This window comes from Chinchilla lanigera, unplaced genomic scaffold, assembly GCF_000276665.1.
Source record: "Chinchilla lanigera isolate Chin_1 unplaced genomic scaffold, ChiLan1.0 scaffold00010, whole genome shotgun sequence".
Classification (NCBI taxonomy): domain Eukaryota; kingdom Metazoa; phylum Chordata; class Mammalia; order Rodentia; family Chinchillidae; genus Chinchilla; species Chinchilla lanigera.
The window spans coordinates 8200120-8219178 of NW_004955411.1; the positions used below are offsets into that span (position 1 = coordinate 8200120).

Below are 19059 nucleotides of genomic sequence, written 5' to 3' on the forward strand. Positions count from 1 at the left end.
AGGAACCCCCTGCGCCAGTTGCCCGGGTCACTGTTATTTGAATACATCTGGGAAATTATATACTTGTTTAATTATTTGAAATACTTAGATACTATATATATATATATGTTATGATGAGTATAAACTGAACAGAAAATTTTAAAATAATATATTTGACATTTTGCCTTTCAAATTTCAGTGGTAACATCAGGGGGAAACTGTACACCCCTTACAAGCAAGGAACCCCCTGCGCCAGTTGCCCGGGTCACTGTGAGGACGGACTGTGCAGTAAGTTTGAAGGGTTAACTTTCTAGTTCATAAAATCACATAATAAACTTTGTAAGAGTTAAGCAAACTTCTGAATGTAAGCAAACTTAAGAATGTCTTCATTCAAGACTAATACCACTTTTCAGAGCCTTTTTAAGTACAGTATTTATACTCTTCCTTACATATGTACTATTTGTAATGATATTTTGTTACTATGTGTGGGGCTGGGGGTTTAGCTCAGTGGCGCAGCACCTGCCCAGCAAGTGTGAGGCCCTGGGTTCGAGTCTCAGTTCCCTAAAAGAAAAAAAGTTGTTACTATATGCAATACAAACATCCAAAATCCATTTATATTGTTTGGATACTGAGCCCTTTACATATGAATCTATAAAAATTTTTCTGGGAGAATAATTCACTATAATTACATTAATTAAATTCATACAATCAAGGACAATGCTATTATATCAAAATTGGCATTTCTAAAATAGAACACAAATCTACAGGAGTTTGAAATGATAGACTGCAGCTCAGGGCAGAGAAGCACATCACATACTGAAATTCTTCAAGCACCAATGAGTATCCCACAGTAGATTTCACTCCTCTACCGTATTGTGCCTACAACCATCAAATTTAATAAACACTAGCATTTCTGATTGCTAGTAAGTTTATGTACATTTTTAAAGGCCAAAGATCAAATTTATGTCTAGTATTAGTTCACAAAGCCTCACAAAGATTTCAGCAAAGAGAGTGAATACCATATACTATCTCATTTCCAGTCTGAGAATAGAACTGCAAAAGTATTTGTGTTCAATTGGAATATGTTGTTAAAATTACTATGAACACATGAGTTGACTTATTCATTGTGATTTTGACTCTTTAAAAGCATTCCCCTGCCGAAACTTCAGCGGGCTTTCTGACTGAATTGAACACTCATGATTCAGAATATTAATGATATTAAAACACAAAAAAACTATGAATTCTGGTGAGAACGTGGGGAATCAGAAACCATTTTACACTGTTGGTAGGGATGTGAACTCGTATAGCCACTATAAAATAAGTATAGACGCTCCTCAAAAAATTAAAATATAAATACCATTTGATCCAACTATATCTCTTCTGCATATGTTTCCAAAAGAATAAAAGACAGCATGCTGCTGTGATATACACATACTCATGCTCATGTCAGAGCAATTCACAATAGCTAAGCTGAGGAACTAGGTGAGGTGCCCATCAGAGGCTGCATGAATAAAGAAAATTAGGTATGCTACACCATAGATTATCATTCAGCCATGAAGAATGAAATCGTGTCACTTGCAAGAAAGTACAGGAAACTGGAGATTACTGAGTTAAATAAAATAAGTCAGACCCTGTAAGCTAAACATCTCATTTTTTTCTTATATAAGATACCTGGTTAATTAATTATGTGTGAGATGACAGGAGATCAGAAGTTTTCCTTTTTTTTTTTTTTTTTTTTTTTTTGGTTTTTCTCCGGTACCGGGAACTGAACTCACGACCTTGCGCTTGCCAGGCAGGCACTTTACCGCTGAGCTAAATCCCCAGCCCTCCAACTGAGTGATTTTAAATAGAGGTGGCCAAGTCAGAATTGTGTTTTATGAGGAGCCGCTGGAAATAGTATGAAGAAACAATTAGATGAAAGCCAGCTAGGAGACCTGGACTTTAAAAGAAGGGATAGCTTTCCTACGTTAGTACCAAAAGGAATGAGAAGAAGATAAGTATGAGAGAAAAAGGGAAAAGTAGAATATTCAACATTTGTTACGTGTAATTGAACTCAATTCTCTCCATGATTCTGGTTGCAAACCCAACTGGATGAGAACTGAATCACATTTCCCCATAAGGGCAGTATTGAACCTAACCACTGAATTTGGTTCTGTTCCTCTCAAACTCGGCTTGTGACCAGAATAGTGGAAAGAGCAGAGCTCGTGAACAGAGGTACCAGTGTATTTACAAGCGCTGAAAAGAGGACAGAGAGCTGGGCGTGGTGGTGCCCAGCTATGGTATCAGGTACTGGGAGGATGAAACAGCGGGATCATTTGAGTATAAGCGTACAAGACCAGCCCGGCAACGTTCTGAGCCCCAGCTCAGGAAAGGAAAAAAAAAATATAAAACATGAAGTTCCTGTTGTTTCCTGCTTCCTGGTTTGAATGATTTAGTAATTGGGAGCGCGCCATTTCTCGACACCCGGTGACTTCAAAAGAGGTCGTAGGGTGAGGTTTCAAGGAAACGTCAAGCTTTGTATGTAGCATGATATATTAGGCTGAGACCTGTTCAGTTGTGGCCACCCAGAAACACTGAAGTAGAAGTATCAAATAATCATATTGATAGTGTCTCCGCCTTTTACCTCTCTGCGTCTTTGTCTTCCTATAAGACCACTTGCAGGAATCCCTCATGGCATCAGTCTTGACTCTAGAGCAACACTCTCCAGCCTCACTCTCAGCAATAATGAAAACAGTTAGTGTCTTCACTGTCCTGTAGAGTATGCATTGGCGCTTGGAATATAACTGCGCCGCTGAAGACATACAATGTTAATTTAAATTAAGTTTCAGCTGAAAGAAGCACACAGCTTGTCAGTACCGTTTCCAGAGAGTGTAGGTCTTGAGAAATTCACTTAATTTTACTCAACGCTTTTTAGAGAAGAAAGTAAGATGATTCATCTTAGCAACATTTCAAAACACTCGAGTTTAAGAAGTTTAAGATTTAAGAAGGATCACCCTGAGTTTAACTAACGGAACCTGCATGTTCGTCAAGGGGCGAAACTGTCATCGCAGTGGGTTGCGCCGACCTGTGCAGTTTCCTCCTTGTTGCTACCAAATTTGCTCCCGTGGTTGCTATGGAGAACAGTGATAACGCAAGACTTTTATTTTTATTTCAGCCAATGGTTGTGATTATCAAGATGAATTTTCCAACTGTGCAGATATGAAAAGAGATCTCACCTGTAATTTTACAATGGTCAAGAACCATTGCAAGGCCTCCTGCAACTGCGAAGGCAAAATTTATGAACGGCCTGAGCACGTGAGTAGGGCCAAGTCATCTGCTTAGATCCGAGCTGCGCTGCTAGGAAAATTGTAGGCATAGTAGCTTCCAACAATAGTCTTTTTTCTGTCTGGATCTGCTTCTCATTGTACAGAAATCCTCTTTCATACAAAGGATTAAAAAGTAAAACATGATCTATAATAACTTTGAATTTTGGTGTTTTTGTGATTTAAATTAAACAAATTTAATCAAGGTAACAACTCTAAAAGCTTCATTTTCCAATAACTAAAGCCACTAGAACACCAGACTAAGATTGAGAATCATGTTACCAGAACACAATATTACTAAACTAAAATAACTGATGATGTTACTGTCACACAGCTCTTGGGCGGCAGGGTTTTTGTGGTAGCTCCGCCTGCTTAAGCATCTCTAAGCAAGTGTTCACGTGTGCTGTCTTTAATTACGCTTTGCCACTCATTTTCTTCCCACTCTTCCGCACTTTGTCCTTGCAATTAACTTGCAGCTGCTATTCCCAAAGTAACCCCGGCTTTCTTTATGTCAAAATCAATGAAGACTTTCGGTTACTCATCCGCATAAATTTCACAGTAGAATGTGGCCACAGTTTTCCTTAAATCTTCCTTAAGATACAATTCAAAATCATATATATCTATAAAATATACATAAATCATTTATATATTTATATATGTGGCATATATTACATATATATATATATATATATAAAATAATATTTACCCCTCAAAAAGGGAGAGCTGAGGTGTCCTCTCCCACCAGTGCTTTTGAGCCCACACGGAATCTGGTGACTGATTTCAACACTAGACAGTAGAAAGAGACAATAGCAGTCACTTTGGAGAAACGCGGCACATACCAGCTCAACTGACTAATCTGAAGTCTCGTCTCTTTTGTTAAGAATTAGCCTATCTCTGAACAACTACTTTGAGGGTGTCAATATGCAATATACCAACCACTGTTAATTTCCTATCATCTTTTTTTGAACTTCTGTATCGTTTTTATTGTTTTTTTATTTTTTATTCTCTTTAAAATAAATAGATAAGACATCATGTTTGAGGTTTTAAAAAAGATTTTTATTGTTCTCTTTATAAATGTCCTTTTCTTTTTCCTTTTGAGACAGGGTCTCACTATGCAGTTCAGGCTGGCCTTCAGCTCACTATGTAGCCCAGGCTGGCTTCGAACCCACAACAATCCTCCTGCCTCAGCCTACTAAGTATTGAGATTACAGGTGTGTGCCACCACGCCCAGCTACTCTTTTTAAAATATAATTTTTAGAGCAGTTTTCTTGTTCCGGGTGACTGGACTCTGGAGAATATAAAACAAAACCTAATCTGATCAAATCATCAGTTGTCTCCTACCAGTAATTTAAAATAATGATGTTTTAAAAAATAATATATTTTAATATTTATACTGTCTTGTTAACCATGTTGCAGTAACTTTAAAATTCTTAGCTCCCATGTTGTGATTTTGTCCTCTTAATGTGTATCTCAATTAATTGTCAATAAACAATCTGTGGAAAATTATGAACAAGTCCTAAATAAATTACTCAGATGTGATTTTGGTAGCATAATTTAATTTTGGCATATTTGTTCTTATATGTTGCATAACTTGTTCTCTGTGTATTTCAAATAGTACTTTATAAAAAATTAAGATAGTGAATTTATCAAAATTCATGTAATCAAACTATGTTAGAGTGATAGATGAAAATGGAGAAAGAATAAAATACAAAATGAAAGGTGTACATTAGAAATGCACTGGCTCACCTGTGCATACTGCTATTGTTTGGATTATTTCAGTTCCTCAACTTCTGTGCTGTGCAAAAAGTTACACAGGGTGTTCCTACCCCCAGTATGTCCTTAGAATATTCCTAATGCTCAGGTAATTTTTTTTTCAAATGAAAGAAGAACAGCTTGCTACTGATAACATTTATCAACTCAGAAGCAGTTAAAAGAAACTCACTATCAAAGAAAATAATTTACTTTCAATTCATATAAATGATTCACCTAACTATAGATTTTTGGTCATTTCAGCACCCACAACTCTTCATAGTATGTGATATATTTAGTATTCATTGACAAATAGAAAGGTTAAAAAATGCAACACTAAATTTTGCAAAGCTTTCTCATTAGAAATAATAGATTATCTTCATGATATGTTGATCTTCAAATGACTTTTTAATTCTAACTACTAAAGCATGTGGGAGGTACAGATTAGTGTGATTCACTGTGCTATGTCTTTATCTGCACACCTGCTGTGGTGAACACAGACATTTTCCTTCTACTCTTGAGCCCAGAGGACTCTCCCAAGCCCTTCGTAGTTCTGCTCCTACCCTCAGTCACATTTGTTTGCTTCTACATAGGACAGAAAATGTGATCGTGTTCTTTTGTGTGTGGCTTATTCCATTTGTTTAACATGACATTATCCAGTTCCGTTCATTTTGTTAGAAATGATAGGATGTCACTCATCTTTATAACTCAAGAATATTCATTTTTGTACAGACCATATTTTCTTTATTCATTCATCTTCTGATGAGTATATATCTCAGCTATTGTGAAGAGTGCCACAGTAAATGGGACTTTTTTTGTATACTGACTTTATTTTTTTTGATATATACCCAGGAATAAAATAACTGGATCACATGGTCATTCTGGTTTTGGGTTTTGAGAAACCTCCACACTGTTTTCTGTAATGGCTCTGCTAATTTACATTCCTATCAATGGTGTATAAATTCAGTTTTCTTGCTCTCTATATCCTGCACATTCATTTGCAAGTATTACGTTGAAGATATTTGCATTTATGTCTATTAGTCTCTAATTTTACTTTTCTTCCTACCTCTCTCCATCTCTTTTTTCTTTGTTCTTTCTTTCTTTCTTTCTTTCTTTCTTTCTTTCTTTCTTTCTTTCTCTTTTTTCCTTCTTTTTCATCTCTCCTTGTGGTTTTGTTCTTTATCCTCACCAGTTTTGTTAGTAGGGTGATGCTGACCACATAGAATGATTCAGATTGGTTCTCTCCCTTTCCTTTCTATGGAATAGCTTGAGAAGAATTACTGTAAGTCTTTTGTTAAAAGTCTAATAAGCTCAGCATTCAAAAACCAGTTAATACAATCTATCACATCAACATACGCTAGTAGAAACACTCTCATTTCAACAAATGCGGTGAAATCATTTGATGAATTCAGTGTTCATTGATGGCATTCCTCACAAACGTGGAATAAAGAGGAATGCCCTCAAGCTTAGCTCATATTCTAAAACTGCAATTAACATTAACATTATGGTTAATGGTGAGAAACTCAAAAGCTGTCCCTCGAGGATCAGCTATAAGAGAAGGATGTATTTTCTTAGCAAGCCATTTTTTCTGATTTTCTTGAATTTTTTTGTTTGAATATGAAGTATCTGTTGTTTTACAGTTCTATGAGGTAGTGCTAGTGGTTTTGAAAACTTATTCATTGACACAATATAATTGCACATATTTATATGTGATAATTCAATACATGCATACAATGAATAATGATCAAGTAGAAGTAATGGCCCTTTTCATCTTAATTACTTATCATTTCCTAATGGTCAGAGCCTCTAGACTCCTCTCTTGTACTTCTCTCTAAAATATATATTAAGTTGCTCGTGGCTGGGGATTTAGCTCAGCGGCACAGCACCTGCCTGGCAAGCGTGAGGTCGTGAGTTCGATTCCCAGTACTGGAAAGAAACCAAAAAAAAAAAAAGTAGTAAAATCTAGTTCTTCCACTAAACTGTGGAACACTATAACCTCTTCTTCCTATCTAACTGCATTATGTTAACCAGGCTCCAACCACTGTGTGTGAACCTCCTCCCAGCTTTCCTCTCCTCCACTGCATTATTCTACTGTCTGCTCCCATAAAATCAACATTCTCAGCTTTACATATGCATGAGAACATGCGGTGCTTATCTTTCTGAGTCTAGTGTTGTGGTTTGGGGGATATTTTCCAAGGGAACAATATAATACAAGACACATATTTCATAAGATTATTTATAATAATCCCCAAAGAATAATGTACAAGACAGTGCAGGAAATCTGTCCACACACTATAGACCAAGAAATCTAGCTGAAGACCTGGATCCCATGGAAATGTCTTACATGAGTCCAGCTGAAGACCTAGAACTCATAACGGTGCCTCCCACAAGTTCAGCTGGAGGCCTAGAGCCTATAACACTATCTCATACAGGCATGTTTCACAGATCTGTGCTGGGAAGGCCCAAAGGTCAGTGGTGGAATCTAGGAAGTCTGTTCCAGTGGGATGAAGGATCCATGCTAGCAGGCTGAGGGATCTGCACTGGAGCCAGAAAGCAATGCTCAAAGTAAGAATCAGAGCTCCCCTGAAAAGTACCACAGCCATCCTGAGCAACAGTGAGGTCCTGAGCTCCTCCAGGGGTGAACACAGCTGAGTTCCCATCAGGAAAGCCAACCCAACAAGCTTCTCCAGGAGACTGGCAGTGCACCATCTTCCCCTCCAGAGCCAGGAAGCGATGCTCAAAGTCGGGACCAGAGCTCCCCCAAAGTGAACCGAAGCTATTCTCAGTGCCAACAAGGTCCCAAGCTCCTCAGAGAATGAAAACAGCCAAGTTCATCGGGAAAGCCAGCATGACGAGCTCGTTCAACAGAACCAGCAGCTCCTTACAGCTTCTACCAGCTCGCAACAGCCTTTCTCTACTCCCAAAAGCCTCCTTCTCCTTCTCAAATTCTGCCTGTTAAGCTGCTGGCAACAGTCCCCAGGTGGGCCTCCCACACCCAGCACCACGCTTACTCAGTTCAGCTGGGGGTTACAAGTTCACCACTAGTGTCAATCCACTACACCTAGTTTATTGCTGTTAGGGGTGGTGCTTGGTCAGAATGAAAGGATTCTGGGGCCGTGACCTGGAAGAGTGTATCTCTTAAACTTAATAACCTGCGATGAAATCTCCCCACTGTAGAGTCCAATTACTCCCCACTATGGAGAAGGATGAGGAGCCACGCTAGCTGCCATTTAAAAAGCCAGAGAAGCAGTTAGAGCCCATTCACAAAGGTAAAATCTAGATAACCTGATCAAGAGCTAAAAGAGCCTTTCGAGCTGTCCAGGCTGTAAAGGCTGATAAAAAGTGAATTTAGTTAAGAAGACATTTCAGGTTGATCTATATATGAAGTGTCACATACCCACCAGGATTTTTAATTTTAGGAAACAAGATGCTCAGAATTTAATCCTGATACAGGGAGAGAGAGGGAGATTTGAGGTGAAAGCAAGCCAGTTAACTTACAGTGCACGGCAAGTCCTCTTTACAGAGCAGATCCCCACCTGTGGACTTTCATATCTCTATCATAACTCATGGCCAATAACACACTGACCACTCAGAATCTGTCACTGCAATGGCTGACCTTCATTAGTTATTTGGCTGATCAATATCATCCTTTGTGGCAGGAATTATCTGTTATACAATAACACGTTATTTTCATGTAACACGAAATTGTCACGTAATTTTCCAAATACAGAATATTTATACTGAACAGTGCAGGCTCCGTAATGAGAAAAACATTTCAAAAATAACTCCTGTATCTGTGAAGTCATACTGATGAAAAAATCAAGTTTCTTCATAGGCAGAAGCTTCGAAAGAATAAACTAGGGATCGTAAGGTTTGAGAGGTGACAGGGGCAGCGAGGTCTCCCTTGTGGGTATCCCACACACGGTGGGTACCTAGGCTTTTCTGCCATTAAGAAACTACTTAGAAAAAGCTATATCTATAAAAATGTCAATGTTTTGCTGTCACTTTATTAGATTGGCTTACAAAATCATGATAGACAGTCCAACCATGGCTATCTGTGAGCTGGAGGACTGGGGAAACCATCAGCTGGTCTGTTAAAGAAGCTAGAAGCCTCAGAAAATGAGGCCACAAGGATGCAGCCCCCATGCTAGGCTGAAAGCCTGGCAGTTCCCTGGAGAGCGGTGTGAGTCCACATCCAAAGGCTGAAGAAGCTGGAGGCTGGTGTCCCTGGGCAGCAGCAGCAGCAAAAATTATCCCTACTCAAGAAGAATCAAGTTTGTGCATGCAGGCAAGCTACCCTCTTCCGAAGCATTTTGTCCCCTCTGGGGTCCAGTATATTCCTAGGTGCTGCCCACATTCGAGACAGGCATTCCCCTCCTTTGTTAAGACACGCCAGTCTTCTGGAAACACAAACACACCCAGCAATGTCATTTCCTAATTTTCTACATGTCTGTCAGTCCATTTTCAAGTTACAAATATCTTTTTAAATATTCCAGATAATAATCTGGCAGCATATTCATGCTTTATAAATACCTTCTCTCTGTATATGACTTGCCTATTTGTTTTTTTGATGTTAAATCCAATTAAACATTTTTATTTGTAATGATGTACTTATTTTTGTTTTCATTTCTGCATATTATTTTATATGGCCTGGCTAAAACACATTTTGCCTACTCTCAAATCACAAAGATATCCTACATTTTCTTCTGATTATTTTGTGCATATTTCTTTCAACTTGGATTTAAAAGCCCTCTTAGATTTTCTATATGATAAAATAACCAAGACATCATAATTTTCTTTCCCTATTGGATTATTTCAGCATCGTTATAGAAAATCACATGATCCCCACAGCCCCTCCATCATTTGTTATTGGTTGATTTCTTAATGATAGCCATTCTTTCTGGGGTGAGATGGAATCTCAGTGTTGTTTTAATTTGCATTTCTTGAATGACCAATGATGTTGAACATTTTTTATATACTTATTTGCCATTTGTATTTCTTCATCTGAGAAGTGTGTATTCATCTCAGATGCCCACTTTTGGATTGGGTCTTTGAATTTGGAGAGTCTGATTTTTTTCAATTCTTTATATGTTCTAGATAGAAGTCCTTTGTTTAAGGGACAACTGGCTAAAATTTTTCCTGCTCTGTGGGTTGTTTTTCCACTCTGTTGGTGATTTCTTTTTTTGTGCAAACACTGTTTAATAATATGAGATCCCAGTTGTTGATTCTTTGTAATATTTCCCATGTGATCTGGAAACCTTTCTCCACTGTTGTTGGAAGTTCAGAGTGGTGCAACCACTGTGGAAATTAGTATGTAGATTCCTCAAAAAACTAGGATGGGATGTCCCATTCAACCCAGCTACTCCCCTTCTAGGTATATTCCTAGAAGAATTAAAAACATCATACCACAGTGATATATGCAGCCATAATATAAGCAGTACAATTCATAATTGCTAAATCTTGGCAACAACCCAAATGTCTATCAACCAAGGACTGTGTAAAAAAGATGTGGCCCTTTTATACAATGGAGTACTATTCAGCCATAAAGAAGGGTAAACTTGAGATATTTATAGGTAAATGCATGCAATTTAGTACCATATTCACAAGTGAAATAAATCAAACTCCCATGTGTAAACATCATATTGTCTCCCTGGTATGAGAAACTGAACAAGTAAATAAAGTGCAAAATGTATGGTTTCTTGAAATGAGAAGAAATTGTTCAAAAGGAAAGAGGAACTGGGGTGGGGGTCAAGGGGAAAGGAAGGAAGGAAAAAGGAAAAAATACAAAATAGTTGTGGTGGATTGACAACTGGTGGTCAACTTATAACCCCCAGCTGAACTGAGTAAGTGTGGTGCTGGGTGTGGGAGGCCCACCTGGGGACTGTTGCCAGTAGCATAAGAGGCAAAACTGGAGAAGGGGAAGGAGGCTGTTGGGAGTGGAAAATGGCTGTTGGAGCTGGTTGAATCTGTAAGGAGCTGCTGGTTCTGCTGGAGGAGCTCATCATGCTGGCTTTCACGATGAACTTGGCTGTTTTCATTCTCTGAGGAGCTTGGGACCTTGTTGGCACTGAGAATAGCTTCGGTTCACTTTGGGGGAGCTCTGGTCCCGACTTTGAGCATCGCTTCCTGGCTCTGGAGGGGAAGATGATGCACTGCCGGTCTCCTGGAGAAGCTTGCTGCGTTGGCTTCCCTGATGGGAACTTGGCCATCTCAATCATCGGAGGAACTCGGGACCTCACTTTTGCTGGGGATGGCTGTGGTAATTTTCAGGGGCACTCTGGTTCTTATTTTGTGCATTGCTTCCTGGCTCCAGTGCAGATCCCTCAGCCTGCTAGCACAGATCCTTCATCCCGCTGGCACAGACTTCCTAGATTCCACCACTGACCTTTGGGCCTTCACAGGGCAGATCTGTGAAATAGGCCTGCATGAGACATTGTCATGGGCTCTGGGCCTCCAGCTGGATTCATAGGAGGCATTGTTATGAGCTCTAGGTCTTAAGCTGGACTTGTGCAGGACATTTTTGTGGATCCAGGCCCTCAGCTGGATTCCTTGGTCTTAGTGTGTGGACAGATTTACTGCACTCTTGTGCATATAATTCTTTGGGTGACTATTATAAATAATCTTATAAAATATGTGTCCTGTATTATATCGTGCTCCCTTGCAGAAATAAGCCCCAAACCAACACAATAGTTATACGACTAGTTTCTTTTAATTTATTGAAAAGAAAGATTTGTGCTAATACTGTATGGAGAATTTTTCATGCCCATACCTTGTTCTCTGAATAACTACTTTAAAGATAATAAAATGCAATATATTAACTATTGCTATTCTCCTATTATTTTATTTTTAAACTTTATTTTTTCCATAAAATAAAAAGAAGAAATCACATGAGCATATAATTGGTCTCAACTCCTACTTCTTTATTCTGTTCCATTGATCTACACATTTATGTACATACAGTACCATAGTGTATGGATTACTGTGGCTTTAAAATTCATAAAATCCATTACTATAAGATTTCTACATTTGTTCTTCTTTGTAAAGCTTATTATTCCTATTCTGGAATTTATATTTTTATATAAATTTTGGAATAAGCTTGTCAGTGTTTATATAAATATTTATGATCTTATGTGTGGTCTTTTCTTGAATTCATAGGTCATGTTTTAGCAATAGATCAATTTGGAAAGAACTGACATCATAACAATATTGAATATTCCAGTAAATAAATATTATAAATATCTTCAATTATTTATATATCAGATGGATTTTCTCACAAATATTTTATTGTTTCAAAAGTCGAAGTATTATATGTATTTTGTTATTATTAGTTGTCTCATGGTTTGTGGAAGAAACTATTATAAACAGAATTGATTTTTATATTTATGTAGTATATTTTATATTTAACTTTTCATTTTCAAATCACTTTAGGTGTATAGTATAGCACAGATAGTCCTCATATATTCTCCAGCTATTTCCACCTGCTGCTAGTATCTTACGTGACCATGTTGCATATGTCAAGCTACGAAGTTGTCATAGGTGCATTATAATTACCCAAATTGTAAATTTTATTTTGGAGTTCATCAGTTGCTCTACTAAAGTCCTTTTTTCCAGTTTCAGAATTCAAATCCAGAATACCATATTATTCTGTTCTGCTCTCTGAGAGCTTTCCAACATTTTTTGATTGTCATAATCATGACAATTTTAAAGAATACTGGTCAGTCAACATATAGAATTTTCCCACCTTTTGTCTACCTAGTTTTTCATGACTAGACTGGGGTTATAGAGTTAATAATATTACAGAGGGAAAGGTATGTAAGTACTTGGCCTCATATCAAGGCATTCATGATCTTCACACGACTTTTCACTGGTGACAAGACACAGACCCCAAAGCCATGCTCTTATTACCCACAGAGACAAGCCCCGAAGTGGGCTTTACAAAATATCCTCAGCGTCTATCCAGACAATCAAACTGATAATCAAGATTCACCATTGCATCCTGCTCTCCAGAACTGTGAAAACATCATCTGACTTGTAAAAGGGATTTTTGTAGGCATGATTAAGTTGCACATGTAGAGTAGTTCATTTACCCTATGTCATTTATCCCTCAGGTACCAAATTAATGAAATGAGTCCTTAACAACCAGGGTACTTTCTCTGATTGAAAGAAGCCAGAAGCAATGGAAGTGAAAGGCAAAGAGATGTCCAAGACTAAGAATAATCCAGTTCAGGAATGCTGCTTCTGAGAAATAGAAGCCCTGTGCAGGAAGCTCATGAAAGGGCCTTGTGGGTTAACAGCCAGGGAAGGAACAGAGACCACCATCCTGAAACTGTAGCGAACTAAACGTGCCCAAGCCAAAGTGGCCTTACAAGGAAATCCTTCCTAGGTCGTCCTAATGAAAACCAAGCACCAAAATCCTATATTCAGCCTTGTAAAACCCAGAGCAGAGAAACTAGCCAAGCACATCTGGATTTCTGACCTTCAAAACTGAAAACAAAATTGTGTTGTCTTAAGTATCTAAATTTGTGATAATTTGCTACAAAAACTACAGAAATCTAACACATTAATATGCACATATCTAAACTGCTTCCATATCTGCAATGCAAGCAATTATATTCAACCTCCTATAAATTCATACTGATACCTGTGATTTGGGCCTCCTCGCTAGAGTTCATTGCAGCTTTCCTCCTTGCTTGTACAACGTCCTTTTCTAAGTCATAACCTAACTTCCATTACTTACCAGTACTGGTTTTGTTTGTTAATCTCCAATATACATGTAGTTTTACAGTTACTAAACTCTATGCCTGTAATAAATAGACTTACCGATTTTTAGTATTATATTTTTCTACAGTTCTTTTTGTTATTAGCCTTTCAAACTGATATTACTAAAGTCATCTTCTTTGTCCAACATCACTGACATTGAGATTTCTTCTACATGACAGTGGAATTAACCTCTTTTTTCACAGACTGCTTTCCATGCTGAGACTTACCAAAATCTTAGTTCATTTGTAATTTGCATCCAATATAAACCAAGGTCTATAATGTACAATTCTGTGAATTTTGATAACTATGTACAATCATGTATCTACCACTCTAGTATAATATAGAGGAATTTGGCCACACTAAAGCCTCCCTGACCTCCTTTTATTTCTAACACACAGCAACCACTGATAAGTTTCCTATCCCTATATTTTAATCTGTTTTAATATTTTATATGGATGGGATCATACAGTATCTATAGAGTTTTGTGGTGGATTCTACTATTTACCAAAATAAGTTTAAATCTCTGCTAGAACTTTTGCTTGTGTAGTGTGTTCTTTTTATCTAAGAAATAAATTTATGTACATATTACAATCTATCCATTCAAAAATTGAAGGATATTCAATTTTTATAATTATTAATTAAGCTACTATAAGCATCTGTAACAGAATATTCAAGTAACATGGTTGTTGTTATGGACTTGGATGGATACATAGGACTGGTGTTAATAACTCAGATAGTGAGTGCATGTTTATGTTGAGAGAAAATGTCAGGCTGTTTGCTAAAGTAGTTTTTACACATTTCATTTCCAATCAAATTAAATGAGAGTGTTCATTTGTTATGTGCCTTTGAAAATATATGTTTTTGTCAGATTTTAGGATTTTAGTCATGCAATAATAATGTAGTGATATCAGTAGAGTATGTAGCTAGAAATACAATTACTGAATCAAATGATATCTCCAAGTTTAATATTCTGAGGAAATAATACACTCTTTTTGAAAATGGCTAGACTGTTTCACAGTTATTACCAGCAACACAGAAGGATTTTAAATAACCCCTAATGCTATAGTTTGTGTCTAGATGTCCCCCCAAAGCCTCATGCAGTCACAGGGTTGGTGTGCAGTTTTTGATTGACTCATGGTTGAATGCTGGGATTACGGGTATGAGTGCTACACCCACCCCGGGCGGGTAGCTTGCATATAATATAAGAGAGGGAAAGAGGCTTGCTCATGCTCCTTTTTTGCTCTTGTTGCTTTTGCTGTCTTCTGCTGCCATTGCCCTCTACCATGTGCCACTCTGCCTTGGAGTCAGCCGAGTATGGACTGAAACCTCCACAAACTGTGAGCTAAATAAACCTCTCCTTCCTCAATTCTGGGTATCAAGTATTTTGTTCCAACAATGAGAGAAAAGTAAACAACATACCCAATGATATTAACACTTTTATCTGACCTTTATTTTAACCATTTGGAGGAGTACTTCAAATATACTTTTGTCAAAATCTTCATGTTACATATTTAAAACATTCAACTATGGAAAAACCTGAATGAAAAATTGGAGACATACTGCAGTATACACTGATAAGCCACACATTCTTGCTTTTTGTAAAACTAACATCTCTCATTCATTTTTAATTCTAGCAGATTTCCATTCTCAAGAATAGTATGCTTCTTTTCAGCTCAATTCAGATACATAGGGAGTCAAGGAAAAAGGAGAAAAAAATAAAAAGCCTCATCAGTATTTGGTGGACTGAAAGAACTGTCAAGAGCACACTCAGTGTTTTTTACTGGTACTGACTTTACTGGGATGCTAAGGCATTTTCTTGCAGACGCCAGCAAGCATTCGTTCGTGGTAATCTGAGAATGGACAAAACAAGGTATTGAAAGTAAGGTATGGTTCCAATCCGACACTGCAAAAGTTTTTAACACATTAACTTGATCGAGATTTGATACGACAGAGGGTTATGTAGTCATCCAGGTCCTTGAGGATGTCTGGATGAGCTTTTGTTTTCCTTTTTCTCATTAATTAGGTTTCTTGGTACATTTTTGGTATACATAATGATCACATTGATGATAGGGAATTTGTACCTGGTACACGATATAACTTGATTTTTTTCCCATTCCCCTACCCTTCCTTCAACCCCTCTCCCCTACTTTATTTACAAAAGCTTTGTTTCCATTTTTTCACTTCCGTCCTTTCCCCCTCCCCACTCCGTTTTTCCTGTCCATTTGAACATTTCTTCCTATTTCACAGTATCTATTATACATTTGGATCTTTGTTTTGCTTTTTAAGAATAAGAGTAGTCATGGACATGGGATAAAGCAGATGTGGGTAAAGGAGCCAGCAGAAGGCTCAGTCCTTCTGATCATTCTTATTTTGGCATTTCTCCACTTCTTCAACTCTCCCCAATGCAAGTACCAAAAAGATTTCCCTTTGAACCGGTACCTGGCAACACGGTAAGTCCAGATTGACAAAACCGTGGTCCAATCACAGAGTGAGAGTCTCAACGTCAGAAAGAAGAGGCGGGGCGATCAGGGCGTTAGAAATTTCCAACCGCCAGCCAACCAGCAGCAGTTAAGGGATCTCCAGCACTGAGTGAGTCCAGGCGGCAGCCTTGATATGTCAAGATGTCTCTTTCCAAAAAGCTGACTTTAGACAAACTCGATGTCAAGGGGAAAAGAGTCATCATGAGGGTAGACTTCAACGTCCCTATGAAAAATCAGCAGATTACAAACAACCAGAGAATCAAGGCTGCCATCCCAAGCATCAAGCATTGCCTGGATCACGGAGCCAAGAGTGTTGTTCTTATGAGTCACCTGGGCCGCCCTGACGGTGTGGCCATGCCTGAAAAGTACTCCTTGGAGCCCGTTGCTGCTGAGCTCAAAACCTTGCTAGGCAAAAATGTTCTGTTCCTGAAGGATTGTGTGGGTCCAGAAGTGGAGAAGGCCTGTGCTAACCCCGCCACCGGGTCCGTTATCCTGCTGGAGAATCTGCGCTTCCATGTGGAGGAAGAAGGGAAGGGTCAAGATCCTTCCGGAAAGAAGCTGAAAGCTGAGCCAGATCAAATACAAGCCTTCCGGGAGTCCCTCTCCAAGCTGGGGGACGTGTATGTCAACGACGCCTTCGGCACCGCACACCGGGCTCACAGTTCTATGGTGGGTGTGAACCTGCCCCAGAAGGCATCGGGATTCCTGATGAAGAAGGAGCTAGAATACTTTGCCAAAGCCTTGGAAAACCCAGAGAGACCCTTTCTGGCTATACTCGGTGGGGCCAAAGTGGGAGACAAGATCCAACTCATCAACAATATGCTGGACAAGGTCAATCACATGATTATCGGTGGTGGGATGGCTTATACCTTCCTGAAGGTACTCAACAACATGGAGATCGGTGCCTCCCTGTTTTGTGAGGAGGGGGCCAAGACTGTCAAAGATATCATGGACAAAGCGAGTAAGAATGGAGTCAAGATAACCTTTCCTGTGGACTTTGTCACTGGTGACAAGTTTGATGAGAATGCTACCGTTGGGAAAGCCACTGTAGAATCTGGCATCCCCGCTGGCTGGATGGGTTTGGACTGCGGTCCTGAAAGCAATAAAAAGTTTGCTCAGGTTGTAGCCCAAGCAAAGCTGATCGTTTGGAATGGCCCCGTGGGCGTGTTTGAATGGGACGCCTTTGCTCAGGGCACCAAAGCCCTCATGGATGAGGTGGTGAAAGCCACTTCCAGAGGCTGTGTCACCATCATAGGGGGTGGAGACACGGCTACTTGCTGTGCCAAATGGAACACCGAAGACAAAGTCAGCCACGTGAGCACTGGCGGGGGTGCCAGTCTAGAGCTCCTAGAAGGCAAAGTCCTCCCTGGAGTGGAGGCGCTCAGCAACTTGTAGTCACTGACATGTTCCTTCCTGCTCTTCCTGTCCACAGTCTCCAAGTCAGCTTAGTACTTTTATTTCTCAACTTGGTTTTGGTTAGAACTTACCCCCATTGAGACCCATGTGAGGATAAAATTACTGGAACCTCAGGAACTCTTTAACATCAGTACAACTCCGTTATTTCAGCACTGTCAAGCTTTTGCCCGCTGGTGTCAAGATAATGTTTGGACTTCACCATTGCGCTTCCTAGGGAGAAAACCTTAAATTGCCTATTAAATAAAGTGAGCTGAATAATTTGTGTGTCTGTTTTCATTGCAGTCCTGCTGTGTTAGCATTTCTCTGTTTCCAACAGGGAAATAGGACCCACCCAAGGTATTATGGGGTGATGGGGTAAAGGATGACAAAATGTTAAATAATCAAAATGCCCAAATAGAAAAATTTTTACATGCAATAAATCCTAAATATCATTAGTGAGCCACTAAAAGAAAACTGATTCCTAAGTAAGGAAAAAGAGACAAAAAATATTCAGTAAATCTAAAAATTTAAGAAAAAATACTCAGACTCAAGAAAGAAATTACATCCTTGCACTTGTGGAGGCACAAGAGGGAATATTCATAGATCTCTGTTAGGAAAGGGAGTTCAAATTAAACTGGGGATATAAATGGAGAAGTAAATTTATTTACCTATTTATTTTTAAAGCAAATATGTTTAATAATGGATTATAAATAAATTCTAAAAGTGGGTTTCAGAGATAAATATAAAATTATATATAAGTACTTTAGTACTCAAAACTAGAGCTAAAACAACTCTGGTATATTAAAAAAAATACAGACAAATCTATTAATTGAATATTTTTCCAGTACAGTATGGGCAAAGACCTGGATCAGGGTAACACTGTCAACAATTTTAAAAGCACCATAAGTTTTCCCAGCTCTACAATTTATTTCCTGTAACTCTCAAACCAATGATACATGTTAAGTATCCAGAATAATTAAGCTTCAAATGTAAATTTTCATACAGTACTTTACCATATTTTAAAGAGAATGTTAATAATGTCATGGGAATCTCAAAAATAAGCAGGAGCCTAAGTATAATTTTAAACAAGGATAAAAAGAGACCACCAAACTTTGCACATATGAAACAATTCTAAAATATTACCTTATCACATTAAAGTCATGTTAAAAACATAGACTTTTCTCCACCTGATCATGTAGGGAACCAAACCAGTGAAACAAATCTACTGTTCAGTAAGGCTGTTCAATCCTTGGCTGAGGTGTTTGTCTGAGGGTTGTCTACTGGATTGCCACCCTGAAGAGGGAAGCTAGTAAAAAGCTATGCATGTTACGTTAAACACATGACCTCAAGAATTCAGGAATTATTTTCAGTTATTCGATGAGTAATTTATGCTG

The 19059-nt window shown here is 38.5% G+C and overlaps 2 protein-coding genes across 2 annotated transcripts in view; both read left to right on the plus strand.

Annotated features, from left to right (window-relative positions):
* LOC102013915 (cysteine-rich secretory protein 3-like) overlaps positions 1-3866 on the plus strand; it is a 10321-nt gene extending 6455 nt beyond the window's left edge. Inside the window, exons 6-8 of the mRNA XM_005377928.1 lie at positions 179-267; positions 3134-3277; positions 3616-3866. Of these exons, the coding sequence (XP_005377985.1) occupies positions 179-267; positions 3134-3277; positions 3616-3866 (484 nt within the window). The remainder of the gene's footprint in view (positions 1-178; positions 268-3133; positions 3278-3615) is intronic.
* Positions 3867-16312: 12446 nt separating this feature from the next.
* Pgk2 (phosphoglycerate kinase 2) lies at positions 16313-17946 on the plus strand. The gene has a single exon (XM_005377668.1). It carries the CDS (start codon positions 16412-16414, stop codon positions 17663-17665), a length of 1254 nt encoding a protein of 417 aa, XP_005377725.1. The 5' UTR covers positions 16313-16411; the 3' UTR covers positions 17666-17946.
* Positions 17947-19059: the final 1113 nt, after the last annotated feature.